Here is a 15,068-nt window from a genome sequence, read left to right on the forward strand (position 1 = left end):
ATTGTCTTGCTTGAGCACCAAGGAGCATAACCTGGTTAGAAGGGTGGCCTTGTGCTGTATTAGGCAAAGACAAAAATGTGAGCTGTAATAATTCTGATTGTTTCATTGTTCCAAGTGGGCAGACAAGGATCTTGTTCAGCAATGTTGTATATATTATGAGACAAAGAAACTGCTGTTATACAGTATTGGTAGTATTTGTATTTTGTTCTTTGGCTATTTTAAATTCATTGCTTGTCATTTTTTCACTAATTTATTTGCTTTTTGATCAACTATAATACTTTTTTTTTTAAATCTTCTTATGAGTAGTATACCCTTTTGCAGAAAAAGTATGAAGTTATTAAAAAAAATCAAAAAAGAAAAAACCACACTCGTAACACCCTACCAGAGACAAGTACCATTTTTCCACATCATTTCCTAGATGTATACCTACATGTATAAATGTGTTTGTAAATATAAAAACTCTCTTCAGGGTTTTGAAACTTGAATTTTTTCACTTAACAATAGTGTTTTAATATTTTCTACAATAATGAATATATTTATACAAGTCATATCATAATTTTAAACTTAATCCTTACAAAGATCTCAGTTACGTTTTCACTTTTCAGAATCTGGTTTGAACGTCTAAATGTATCTCTGCTTACAGGGGACTTGTATTCTAATGGGAGGCAGAAAATAAATTAATGTATAAAGCTCATTGAATTAAAATTAAAGCACGATGAGGGGATGGAGCATGATGAAGTGGTGAGTCTGGGGTAAGGAGGTTTTATTGGAGATACGGTTATCATGCTACAGCTGCTAACCAAAGGGTCGGCACTTCGAATCCGCCAGACGCTCCTTGGAAGCTCTGTGGGGCAGTTCTACTCTGTCCCATAGGGTCGTTATGAGTCGGAATCAACTCAACGGCACTGGGATGGGATTGGGAGGGTTATCATGAAAGGCCTCTTTGTTGGGTAGCATTTGAGCAAAGATTTGGATTATATTTCAGAGTGAGACACGAACAAATCTGACAAAGAATCTTCCAGATAGAGGGAACAGTAATTCCAAGATCCTGGGGCAGGATATAAGGAGCCTTGGTGGCACAGTGGTTAAGCGCTCTGCTGCTAACTGAAAGGTTGGTGGTTTGAGCCCATCAGTCGCTCTGTGGGAGAAGGATGTGACAGTCTGCTTCTGTAAACGTTACAGCCTAGGAAACCCTAAGGGGCAGTTCTACTCTGTCCTTTATGTTGCTTGGAAACCTTGGTGGCATAGTGCTTAAGAGCTAAGGCTGATAACCAAAAGGCCAGCAGTTCGAATCCACCAGCCACTCTTTGGAAACCCCACGGATCTAGTTCTACTCTGTCCTGTAGGGTTGCAATGAGTTGGAATCAACAGCAATGGGTTTTTTTTTTTTTTTTTTTTTTTAAATGGGTTGCTTGAGTCGTAATTGACAACAGTGGGTTTTTGGGTTTGGCAGCATCATGTTGGCGCAGATGCCAGTGTGGGCAGAAAGGAGGGGAGAGTGGGTGTCAGTGACACAGGAAAGGGAGCCAGGGCTCAGATGGGGTAGGACCTGGTGGGCCGTGGTGAGGACTTGAGATGATGAGATCTACTTTTTGAAAGGCTCTCTTGGGCATGGGCTTGCTTATATGTGTGTGTCTGTTCATTAATATCTGGAAAACTTCACAGAGAAGGAAGGGTTTGTGTTGGAGGTTGGAGGTGAGGTCAGGCTTGGCCTGGCTCTGGGAGCTCTGGGAGGACAGTCCTAACTGTCCTTGGCTGTACAGACCTTTCCCTCAGTACAGTTTGTTGAAGGAGACATGAATGAGTGCCCCATTTTAGAAGTCAGCTAAAATACTGTTCTGAGTTCATATCACAGCAAAAGAGGTAGGGTTATTAATTTTTGTGAGTTGAGACAATCATTCAGAATCTAAAGGGTATGGGATGGAGGATTTGGGGGGAACAGAGCAGTACATGAATATGGTGGATACACAGCTTTGCTTCAGACATACTGAAGTTCTCACTCTAGCCTATGGTTGAACTGTAATTATGGATGTTGTTTTAGGGGCGTGACATGAGGAACAGGAAGTAAAGAAGCCTCCAGGTAGATACATAAATTATGGGAGAGCATTGACATAATGGGGAAAAGCAGTGTCAGAAGAGTCTAAAATTGCAAGGCATCCAAGCCTATAATCACGTCTGTTACTTTTTCTCCCTTCTCTCGATTTTCCTCCAAAGAGTTTTGATATAGTAAACATGCCAGATGTTTGAGCTAAAATACATGCTGTTTGACTGCCTTGAAATTGCAGCTTTTAGTTACCTTTTAATTTGAAGCCCAGAAATAGTGACATAACCACCTGTTTTAAATTCTGTTAATGGTCATTAAAAAAATACAAGTGCCACTCAGTTCCTGGCAGCCACCGCCTGTGGACGGACAGTTTTCCAGATGGTTGTTTGTACATCGTTGGTGTGAAACTCAGTCTTTATCCTCATAGAAGCAGGGTTGCTCATGCTTGATGCGGCCCCAGGCCAGTGCTCAAAAGTCTGGTTCATCCATAATGTACCTGCATTATAGTATTGAACAAAGATGGGACTTGTCATGTGAAGCAGTGTTTCTGTAAGAAAAAGTCCCCAGTCTAGTATAGAGAGCTCACAAGCCTGTGTTTAAAGATGTAAGTGAGGGCTGAGAGTCCAGTCTAAGGGGATAGAAGACAGGCTTGGCGGTGGCTTCAGTAACTTAGAAATAAGGCACAGTGGAAGTTTCTGCCTCTTTTTTATAATGCCCTGGTATTAATTTAGATTCTGAATTGATTCCTTGGCCATAGTCTTTCTCCTCCTTTACCACAAAATCCTTGGGATTGATCTCCCTCTTCCATTTTTCCACTAACTCTCTTGTAGGGGAATCATAGCAACATGGAATTTTAGATCCGGCAGAGATCCTCATATCAGCTGGTCTGACCTTTTCATTTTACTTATTTGTAAAATCAGGTCCAGAAAGATGTGTTGTGATTCAGGTGTCTTGTCCTGAAGGTGCTGTCTCCTGAAGCAGACATGTCCATTTTCCACTCTTGTAAAGCATTTTGCTACTAATGACAGCAGGAAAAGGAGTTGATAGGTAAAAGACCCCTTCTTGTCCCTCTTCTCATTTTCTCATTTAATATTCCATGGGAAAGTCGTACACGGAGGACTCAGTATGATTTGAGAACATTCCGGGGACCAGATTCTGGCCACTCTCAGTGTTTCATCGCAGAAGTTGGGCCAGGTGGGCTCTGAGATGAGGAGAGACAGGGCAGGTTACACAAGAAGGAAAGGCCAGTGAGGCTACCCTGGAGAGTGAAGCGCTGCCTTGTGGGCCAGGCTGCTGGCAGCAGCCCAGTATGTCAGTGGGGAAGAGGAAAGGAGAGAGAGATTTGCCCTGATTCTCTTTTCCCTGTCCTCAACCATATTGCTGTTTCCTCTTCTGTAGACCACATCTTGTGCCATGGGAATGAAACTCTAGAGCGGGAAGATAATCTCAGGCAGCATCAGACTGAGTGGGCTGGAGAGGAAGCAGAGAAGGGAAACCCTCAGGAGAGGACCCTGGAAATGGTGGAAAGTCCCCAGGGACAGTAAACTCTGGAGGCTGTTTAGATGTAAGAGCATTCTCAAATTGGGGACTGACTGTTGTAGGGTTAATAACATTCTGACCCTAAATTCTCTTAAAAACTATCCTTTAAATGTTAGAAAAATAATCAAGACAGTCCTTGTAATCTATTTTAGGCTTCCAGTCAGTGTTATGAAGGCAAATTCGAGTAGATAATTTATGGAAAGGTATTTTAAGGTATATGTGTTGTGAAAAAAAATTAAGGGATGCAGTCACCAGATGAAAACTTCTAAAACATCCAAAATTTGTTGAATTGTGATGACAGACCTTATATTAAGTTAATCCTCTGTTTGGGGATGCTCAGAATTATTGCCAGTGATATTATCAGCAACAAGTGTCACCTTCTCTGTGGAAATGGCAAGAAATCATAGACTCCATGTGCATAAAGAAGTGGACAAGCCTCTGGAGACAGTTCTGGAGGTTGGATTCAGTTGTTTAACATTTCCAGGTTTGTCTGGTGCGACCACAGTAATGATGTGGGAGGAGGTACCGGAGAGGTGTGTGACAGGAGGGAGAGAGTGGAGAGCTTGACTCTCTCTCACTGTGTTTCCACCCCCTCCTGTGAGAATATACCACTGTTCCTGTGTGTCTGTCTGCTGACCACCGAGGAAGTTGCATTCTTACCACATAAGGACCTGACTCAGGGAGAGGCCCAGCAGCATCCTTGTCCTTCCATCCGCTGTGTGGTCTGAAAGAAGGGGATTTGTTTTCTTGTCCCACTCTATACTTGGGACTTCTCCCACTATGATCCCTGGGTGGCGCAAGTGGGTTGAGCTCAACTAACCCTGGTGGTATAGGAGCCCTGGTAGCTTAGTGGTTAAGAGCTATGGCTGCTAACCAAAAGGTTGGCAGTTCGAATCCACCAGCCACTCCTTAGAAACCCTATGGGGCAGTTCTCCTCAGTCTTATAAGGTCGCCAGGAGCCGAAATTGACTCGATGGCAGTGGGTACTAACCTAAAAGGTTAACAGTTCAAACTCATGTAGCGGTGCCGTGGAAGAAATGCCTGGCGAGCTAATTCTGTAAAAAATTACAGCCAAGAAAACCCTATGGAGCAGTTCTACTTTGTAACACACAGGGTTGCTATGAGTTGGAATTGACTCAATGGCAACGGTTTTTTATTTTTTGTTTTTTTTAATTGTGATTTAGGTGCAAGTTTATGGAGCAAATTAGTTTCTCATTCAAAAATCTCTACACGAATTATTTCATCATGGCATTAGCTGTAATCCTGCATTGTGTCAGCCCTCTCCCCCTTTCCACCCCTGGTTCACTGTGTCCATTTGTCCAGTTTTCCTGTCCCCTCCTGCCTTCTAGTCTTTGTTCCTGGGTAGGTGTTGCCCATTTGATCTCGAATACTTGATTGATCTGAGAGGCATGTTTCTCACATGTGCTATTGTTTGTCTTATAGCCCTGCCTAATCTTTGGCTGAAAGCCGAGCTTTGGGAGTAGCTTCAAGTATGAGTTAGAAAGAAGGGTGTCTGGGGGCCATAGTCTCGGGGGTTCCTCCAGTCTCTGTCAGACCAGTAAATCTGATCTTTTTTGTGAATTTGGTCATTTGTTATATATTTTTCTCCCACTCTGTCTGGGACCCTCTATTGTAATCCGAGCCAGAGTGGTTGGTAGTGGTGGCTGGGCACTATCTAGTTCTTCTGGTCTAGGGGTTGTGTAGGCTGTGATTCATATGGTCCATTAGGCCTTTGGCTAATTGCTCCCTTGGGTCTTTAGTATTTTTCTGTCACCTTTGCTCTGGACTAGAAGAGACCAATAGTTGTATCTTAGATGGCTGCCTGCAATCTTTGAAGACCCCAGACATTACTCACCAAAGAAGAATGTAGACATTGTCTTTAAGAGCTGTGTTGTGTCAGTTGATGTTGATGTCCCCAGAGTCTATAGTTCTTTGCCTTCGAGCCTGGGAACCTCATCCTGTGAGGTGTTTAGTTATGTCTAAGAGGTGTCCCCAACTGTGCCACTTGTGTGCTCTATTGTCTATATTAACATATGTGGAACACCTACAGTCATGTATTTAGAAATTTCCACCTCAGAATCTGTATCTGCCAATGGTGTCTTCCTTTACCCCTCCCTCACTTCTTGGCATACCTGTCTGTCTCTTTGTAGATTTTTTTTTTGTTGATTGTGTTGTTGCAGGATTATCTATGCTGTAGTAGTTACCACAGTTGTCCTTTATTCCTGTGTTCCTCCCAGTTTCCTCTCTTGCCTTGGTCATGTTGTGCTGACTTCTCCCATATTGTGTATTGCCTTTCCCTTCACCGATATTAACTTGCGTCTACTGCCTGGTACTTTTCCCTGCCTTCCCATCCCATCACTAGTAACCGTCAAAGAGCCTTTTTTTTTTTCTTTTATGTAAACCTTTTGTTGTTACTTTATAAAAGTGGTCTCATACAGTGTGTCTTTTTGTGATTGACTTATTTCACCTAGCATAAGGCCCTCCAGATTCATCCATGTTGTGAGATGTTTTGCTGATTCATCATTGGTCTTTATCATTGCGCAGTATTCTATCGTGTATGTACCACCGTTTGGTAATCCATTCATCTGTTGATGGGCACTTAGATTGCTTCTTCCTTTTTGCTGTTGTGAATAATGCTGCAATGAACATGGGTGTGCATACGTCTATTCGTGTCACAGCACTTGTTTTTTTAGGGTATATACTAGGAATGGGATTGCTGGATCATATGGTATTTCTAGTTCTAGCATTTTGAGGAAGTGCCATACCATTTTCCATCGTGGTTGTACCGTTTTACATTCTATCAGCAGTAAATAAGAGTTCCAATCTCTCCACATCCTGGCCAACATTTGTTGTTTTCTGCTTTTTAAATTAGTGCCAGTAACATCAGGGTGAAATGGTATCTCATTGTAATTTTGATTATGAGTCAGAATTGACTCGACAGCAGCGGGTTTGGGTTTTTGGTTTAATTGCTAATGATCGTGAACATTTCTTCATATGTTAGCAGCCTGAATGTCTTTGGTGAAGTGTCTGTTCATGGCCTTTGCCCATTTTTTAATTGGATAATTTGTCTTTTTTTTATTGAGGTGTTGAAGTTTCTTGTAAGTTTTAGAGATTAAACCCTTGTCAAATATGTCGTAGCCAAAAAAATTTTTGTTTCTCTTCTGTAGGTTCTCTTTTTAGTGTCTTGGAAAAGTGTTTTGTTGAGCATAAGCATTTAATTTTTAAGAGGTCCCATTTAGCTAGTTCATTTTCTTCTGTGTGTTCATTTGCGGTTATGCTTGGTAATCTACTTAAGCCAATATTAGGGCCTCTAGCATTGTCCCTAATTTTTTTCCATGACCTTTATAATTTTAGGTTTTATATTTAGGTCTTTGATCCATTTTGAGTTCGTTTTTGTGTATAGTGTGAGGTATGGATCCCGTTTCATTTTTCTACAGATAGATATTCAATTTTGCCAGTACAGTTTGTTGAAGAAACTGTCTCCTCCCTATTTGATAATCTTTGGTCCTTTGTTGAGGATCAGCCTTCCATAGGTAGATGGATTTAGGTATGGGTTCTCAATTCTTTTCCATTGATCAATGTATCTGTTGTACTAGTACCAGGCTGTTTTGACTACTGTGGGTGAGATCAGGTAGCGTGAGGCCTCGTACTTTGTTCTTTTTTAATAAGGCTTTAGTTACTCAGGGCCTCTTTCCCTTCCATATGAAGTTAGTGATTAGTTTTTCTATCTCAGTGAAGAATCTGTTGAGATTTGAATTAGGGTTACATTATATTTATATATCACTTTGAGTAATATTGACATTTTCACAATGTTAAGTCTTCCTATCTAAGACTATGGTATGTTTTTCCATTTATGTAGGTCTCTTTTGGTTTATTGCAGTAGTGTTTTGTAGTTTTTTTTTTTTTTTTGTATAAGTCTTTTACGTTCCTGATTAGATTTATTCCTAAGTATTTTATCTTTTGGGGGGCTATTGTAAATGGTATTGTTTTCCTGATTTCACAGTTCACTTTGTTGATGTAGAGGAATACAACTGATTCTTGTATGTTAATCTTGTATCCTGCCACTTTGCTGAATGGTTCTGTTAGTTTAGGTACTTTTCTTGTAGAGTCCTTTGACTTTTCTCTGTGTGTGTGTGTATGTGTATATATTTTTTTAATGTGCTCATCAGGGCAACAGCTCTTGGGCTTCAGGATCTCTGTTGGGCAGTAGTGTTGGGGAATGGGTAGTGTTCCACATCAGTGAATCTTCTAAATAATTGATACCTAACTGAAAGGTCAGCATTTCAAACCCACCTGTGCCTCCTTGGGGAAAAAAGACCCAGCAGTCTGCACCAGTAAAGAATACAACCTAGGAAACTCTATGAGGCAGTTCTACCCTGTCTTATAGGGTTGCTGTGAGTTGGAATTGACTTGACAGCACAATACCCTTTAAGTATGAAAACTTAAAACATTTAAATAACATTAAAAAATTGAAGCTCTTTTGATCAGATTATCCTCTTCCCTGTGCAAATACCAGTTGTTGGTCTCAGCTGTAACACAAAGAGGCCCTCAGATCACTGTTTATTAAAATGTGGCCAGAGGAGAACGTACATCACAACAACCTGCAAGAGGGAATCGATGTTGAAGATATGGATTCTTGGGCCCCAATCCAAGTGGAATTCTCAGACCCAGGAATCTGTTTGGTAAACACAGACCCCCAGGTGATTCTGATGCACGTAAAATAGGGGCTCTGAAGGAGCGAGGGAAGCTCTGTGAAGGCAGGGACCTTGTCTGGTTCCTTCATAGCGCAAACCCTAGCACCTAGAATAGTGCCTGGCACATAATAGGCATGCAGTTCATATTGATGGGTGAGTGAGTGAATTCTTGCCTCATTTTCTTCTTCTCATCTGCTCTGGGTTAAGGAATCTTGTTAGAATTTGGTCAAAAAAAGAGTATAAAATATCTAAAGTGACAGGTTAGAGACTCTCCTCTATTTGAACTACTTGAACTGTAGAACGTTAAATTTGTACTTGAACTGTAGAACGTTAAATTTGCACCATCTCTTTTCAGACCCAGAGGTTTGTTTCGTTTTATGCCTGGCACAAAGTGAATAGATGCTGAGTGGCTGTTTGATGGGTTCCTGGTTTTCAGCTAGGGTCTAAAGAAAGTTGCTTAAAAAGTTAGGAGCTTTTGTGTTATGTCAACTGAAGTATTTTGAAAGATTAGTTCCCAGAATTCTGTTAGCTAAGTAATATGAGACTATGTAGAGATGCAGGGTAGTTTTATTTGTGCCTACGTGTGCTGTGATTCCTGCCCTCCACCCCCTGCCCTGCGCAGTGTGTGCTTTGTAAAAATAATGCTATAGAAATATCCCAGGGTCGCAAAGGGGGCTAAATTGTGAGAGAATAGGAACCCATTCTTGTAGTTCATAAGGTTTGAGATCATTGGAATTTGAACATGTTTCACTTTCCTTCTTGTTTTAAATCTTTTAAACATTTTATTGTGGTGAAAACATCCATAACAAAACATATGCCATCTCAATTTTTACAGGTCCAGTTAGTGTTTTTCCCTTAAGTTTGAGAGTCTGAAAGTACCACTGCAAGTCTTTTGAGTCTTTTCTGTAATTTTTTTTCTTTTTTATTTACTAAGCAAACATCTGTGTATCCACTGTCTCAATTATCATTATCTACTGTGTTCTAGTATTTGTTTGTTTTTGCTTTTAACTCAACTGAAAATGACTTTGTTCGTGTTGATGACTTGAAGTTCTTCCACCAGCCTCCACTCCCTTCTCTGTGCCTTTAGGGAAAGATTGTGTGGAATAAGAGTGGCTGGTATATTCTTTCAAGGAAGTTATACTTCATTAATGAAAAGTACTACTTCATTAAGGAAAACAAGACTGTTAGATTGTTGTTAGGTGCCCTTGAGTCAGTTCCAATTCATGGCGGCCCTACGTACAACAGAATGAAACACTGCCTGGTCCTGCACCATCCTCACAGTCGTTGCTGTGTTCGAGTTCATTGTGGCAGCTACTGTGTCAATCCATCTTTTTGAGGGTCTTCTTTTCACTAACTCTCTACTTTACCAAGCATGATGCCCTTCTCCGGGGACTGGTCCCTCCTGATAACATGTCCAAAGTTTGTGAGACGAAGTCTAGCCATTCTCACTTCTAAGGATCGTTCTGGCTGCTTCTAAGACAAATTTGTTCATTCTTCTGCCAGTTCAGAGTATATTCAGTATTCTGCACCAAGGAAAAAGGACTAGTGTGCATTATTACATTGTTTCTAGTGGAACACTGTTTTCTGATTACAGTAAGCAGGCACAGATGAGAGTTTGTTAGATACAGATTTTTTTTTAATTCATTTAACATAGTATTTGAGTGCCTTCATGGTGTCAGACAGAGTGTTAGGCTCTGAGGCATGAATGATACAGTTTCTGAATTTAATAAGATCATATTCTAGTTGGGCAGATGGACAGCCATCTGTTACCATAAAGAGTACTACATGTTTGAGAGGTATTACTGGGTGGAGTGGGAGCATAAAAAATATACAGGTGAAGCTAGAAGTAAATTGTCATTAAGAGTTGGTGAGGATGGGGAAGAAGGACAGGCAGGAGAGAAAAGTGGTTTGCCAGCGTATCAACTTGGCACATTCTAGGAATGTGAAGTGGTTCTATGTGACAAGAGTGTATTGAGCTTGTGTTGGAGAGTATCTGGGGACAGGGCATGAATAACTTTCTGTATCTATGCCAGGGACTCTTCACTTTATCTATCAACTGATAGAGATTTGTTGAAGAATTTTTGAACAGGGGGTGACATGATCAGAGTGACTGCCATGTAAAGAGTGGATTGAAGCAGAGCAATCCTGAAGATGCCAGCAACCAGTTAAGAAGAGACTCTAGCAACGTTAAAGAGAAGTGGTGGAAGCTTTAATTAAAGTAATGATTTTTAGAGCAAAACAAAAATTAAAAAATGTGTTGAGTTTGCTTTAAAACAATATATTTTTAAATTTTGGTTTAGCAGTAAACATCATGAAAGTTAAACACAGGATTTAAGTGTCAGAAAGTTATAAGAAGTGCCAAGTGATATTTCTTTTGGTGGTTTCTGCTTTAAATTCTTCAGCTGTTGGCTCAATGTGAACTACTTGCCTGTGTGCTGAGTTAGTGCTATGTTTATCTGGCATGTGTGTTGTGTATGTGTTTATACTGTGCACTTGGAAGTAATTACAGCTACGTAAAAGATTCAGTTCTACCTTAATCCTTCAGACCTAGGGCTGCATTTTCTGCAGAGTTTTTGTCTTGGAAAAGAACTTTACATTTTCAGTTACAGTCTCACTAAGGCAGTATACTTACAGAGAGACCTGTAAAAACTCTAAATAAAGTAGAACTTGAGGCATCTTGAAGCAAGAAAACTAGGAGACTAAAACTAAAAGCCTGTTGCATGGTTAGATAATTTTTAGGCAGGTCATTCAAAATAGATTGTGGTTAAAGGATACATTTGTAAAATCATCAAGGTATGTTATTCTTGATTATACCCGTTGGTAGTACGTGATCTTTTTACATGTGTTTTGTGATCTGTTTTCTTTTTTTGGTGGTAAAATACACCTAACATAAAATTTGCTATTTTAACCATTTTAAAGTGTATAGTTCAGTCGCATTTAGTACGTTCACAGTGTCGTGCAGCCATTGCCACTATCTATTCCATATTAAATGTATTTAAAATCACAGTTTAAAAGTTTTATTCATACTTAGACCCTTAATTCACCTAAAGAGAGTGTGTGTGGGGGTGTGTGTGCAGGGCTTGAGGTATTGGTCTAATTTTATTGTATGAGTCTTTTTTTTTTTTAATTTGAGCTCTATCAAGCTGACCTATAAACAACCTTGTAACAAAAGATAAGGCTAGTAAAATAGGAAAAAAAAAAAAAAAGAGAGATAAGAATCACTTTTTTAAAATAGCAACCATTTCAGACATTCTTAAGATATGTATATGTATAAAGGTTGCAATTCTGAAAATTTTTTTTTATTTTCTACTTTTGTCTCCTGGTTTTCCTTATATGATTTTCTGTGTGTTTAACATTTAGCTCACATGTTAATTTTTTTGCTTTTCCTATTGGCATGGAAACCCTGGTGGCATAGTGGTTAAGAGCTGTGGCTGCTAACCAAAAGGTCAGCAGTTTGAATCCACCACGTCGCTCCTTGGAAAACCTATGGGGCAGTTCTGCCCTGCCCTACAGGGTCACTGAGTCGGAACTGACTTGATGGCAGTGAGTTTGGTTTAGTTTTTTTGGCATGTAAAACTTTTGAGAGCAGGACTGTATCTTGTTGGTCCAGGTATTCCTGCCTAGAGGGTGGGATTTAATGAAATTGTAATCCACTGTATTTTTCAGGTGTTCAGCATCTTGTTTATCATCTGTTCCTGTTTCGTGGCTATTTGTTCCCCTGAATACTCTATATAATAGCACTGGATTTTACAGATAGAAAGTCTAAGTAGCATAAGTCCTGTCCTCTCTTTCCAACCTGTCTGCTTTGAGGGGTCCTTCATCTGATCACTTTTTTTTCATCTGATCACAGCTAGTGACACCTCATCCTTTCTTACTCTCCGCCATTATTCGCCCCAGTTCTGTTGGTGTTGCCCACTCTCAGTCTCCTGCCTGAAGGCTCTAAAGACATTGAGTATAGGGCAAAGATCAAATTCTATAACACATTGGGCCAGTTCTTCATTATCTGGTATCCACTAACCTCTGGTCTTGTTCTCAATTGTAGTCAGATTACCTTTGCCTTTTGCAAGTTCCTATGTTCCAGTCATGTATTAAAAACAAACATGTCCTATAAGGTTGCTCTGAGTTGGGATCGGCTTGGTGGCAGTGGGTGGTTTGATTCATAAACTGCATTTACCATTTGGCATTGGGCTTTTTTTGGGTTAATAGGCAAATTGATTATGACATACAAGACATCTGTGAAGGTATTCCAGACAAAAGACAATTAGAAGGGACTGTCTGGAAAATTGGATTTTTTTAAGGTACCATCTGGGACACATTTAAAAATCTACATCTATTCTGAGCGTTCTAGAATTCATTAGATGACCCTGTATGTTTATAATTTGCTGAGTAGATGTGTATTCTATTCCAAGTAACACTCAGCATAGGCATTCAAAAAAGACCAGGCTGTGGAGAAACAATTTAAAATAAAGCCTTAGAGCGCTAACAAGTTTCCCAGGTTATGACGGTGGTCCTCTGGCGCTCCTCCATTCAGGAGCATTGTTACTGTGATGCTCATTGTCAGCGTGAGAACGTATAAAGCATAACTCAGAACTGAGAAATACTGTATGAGTGTTTTTAAATGTTTTTCAAGTTTAGAGGTTCACTCCAATGTGTTCTTACTGTAACATTTTGTATACGAATCATTGAGCTTTGCAAATAAAGTTCCTTTCAATTATTGGTTTAAACACAGAAGCTACATCATTTTCATAATGCTCTTTTAATTTCAAAATAAACTAATTTTTATTTTTCAGTGTTGAAAATGAACCCATGAGCACGAGTCAGAAAAAGGAAAATGTACATTCGTCAGAAGCAGTAAAGGTATAGTTTTTAATCAGTACTATTTTATATCAAGCAAACGTTTTACTTAGTTTCTGCTTATTCTTCCTCTTTTAGAGTCAGTGATCTCATTTTGCATTTCAAGAAGAGCACCATAGCATTACTTTATGTGGGAAGCCAGCCCAAGTCTGTTGGGCATTCTTTCTGTGTTGTGGGAGCAGGGCAAGAGAGGAGGGCACTGAGGGAGGGAGTTAGAGGGTGGTGATCTTCTCCCAGCACTGTCACTAACCAGTTCTGTGGCCATCAGCCAAGGCGTTTAACTTCTGTGTGTCTTAGTTTTCTAATCTATAAATTGGGTCTCTTTTCCCTGGAAAGTTCTTTGATTTATGCTGTTTTCTGAAATGCTGCTGACATCTAATAGTGCTTTGGCGGAATAGAAGTTAATAACATGTTCTTCCATGACACTGCTATGTTATAGAATGTTTGGTCAGCTCACACATGAACTGGTTTCCTTTTGCTTTGACAGGATGAGGCTGAAAAGTGCCTAAGCTGTACACCTAGTGAGACCATTATTGATAGGAGTGGTTGAAAATCCTGGAAAATCATTAAACTTTGCATCATTTCCTTTTATCATTAGAGGTTTTCTAGAAATCAGACTTTTGTGTTTATTGGTGATGTGAGGCCAGGTATGTGGTCATATCTTGGCAGTTCTCTTGAATTCACAAGGTTTGGTCCCAGTTACGTACTTTCTTTTTCCATGATTTGTGACCATCAGCCAAGGAAAAAGATTCTACTTTCCAGGGATTTCACAGTAAATTAGCTGGGTCACTGGGAGGACCAGAAAGTCATCTGAATTCTCCCTGACTGATATGGACATTATTTTAACATTTTTGAAAACTATATAAGCCCAAGTGCATTAGATACAGTAAAGACAAAGTTGTTTTCATTCTTTGTTCTTACCTACTCCATAATAGGAAACAATGCCAATATTTACTTTATTGAAAGAAAAAAAAAAAAACAAAAACAGGATCATCCTTGCTTCCCTTCCCTTCCTATCCTCTAATATTTGGCTACTACATCCCACTGCCAGATTTTATAACATTTCCCATATATTCCTCTTCTGCAGCCAAGTGTTAGCAGGTCTCCTGGCTTACCACTCTGCATGGCTCTATGACTTTCTTCCATTCTTTCAGTTTTTAAATATGTCTTTACTTTTAATCCCATATCTCATGTTTACCATATGTGTGGTACCTGGTATCTCCCAATTCTGAGTTTTTCCAGGTTTTCTGTGGGGTAAATTGTTTCTTTTATGATCGGAATCTCCCTTTGCAGACACTTGGGTAGACACTTCCTGTGCTCATTCACCATGCCTCCTTCTTCCTTCCCCTTCTGACCTCTTCTGAAACCTCTTATCTGCTAATATGTTCTCTTTCTGTCTTTGTACTTATTTATTTATAGCTTAAAACAAAAATCCCTTTACTGTCAGTTTCATACAAAAAAATTTAGTAGTTTGTTCAGGAGAAGAAATCAGTGTATATGGTCCATCCTACAGTGTTAATCAAAATTTATATTCCCTTTTTATAATTGAAGAAAGGGAAGCTCAGAGAGATTAAGTCACTTGACAAAACTCACACTGCTAGTGAGAGGAGGCAAGAGAATTCTCGTGCGGTTCACCTAGTGCTTGCCATTTGGATACTTAATTTATAAGCCATATTTTTGGGATTCACGGACTAAGGAGACCTGGTGGTGCAGTGGTTAAGCACTTGGCTGCTAACCACATGGTCAGCGGTTTAAACTCACCAGTCCCTATGGGAGAAAGATATGGAAGTCCACTTCCATAAAGATTTGCAGGCTTTGAAACCCTTTGAGGCAGTTCTACTCTGTCCTGTAGTGTCACCATGAGTTGGAATTGACTTAATGGAAATGGATGGTTTGATTCATAAACCGCATTTACCAAAAATAATTCTGTTAAAAAA

At 39.8% G+C, this 15,068-nt stretch overlaps 1 protein-coding gene across 4 annotated transcripts in view; it reads left to right on the forward strand.

Annotated features, from left to right (window-relative positions):
• The window catches only part of CRYBG3 (crystallin beta-gamma domain containing 3), a 135,784-nt gene that overhangs the window by 8,766 nt on the left and 111,950 nt on the right, over positions 1-15,068 (forward strand). For all 4 annotated transcript variants that reach the window (XM_049857906.1, XM_049857903.1, XM_049857904.1 and 1 more), the window contains exon 2: positions 13,068-13,134. In XM_049857906.1, the coding sequence (XP_049713863.1) occupies positions 13,068-13,134 (67 nt within the window). The remainder of the gene's footprint in view (positions 1-13,067; positions 13,135-15,068) is intronic.

This window comes from Elephas maximus, chromosome 18 (assembly GCF_024166365.1).
Source record: "Elephas maximus indicus isolate mEleMax1 chromosome 18, mEleMax1 primary haplotype, whole genome shotgun sequence".
Taxonomy (NCBI): Eukaryota; Metazoa; Chordata; class Mammalia; order Proboscidea; family Elephantidae; genus Elephas; species Elephas maximus.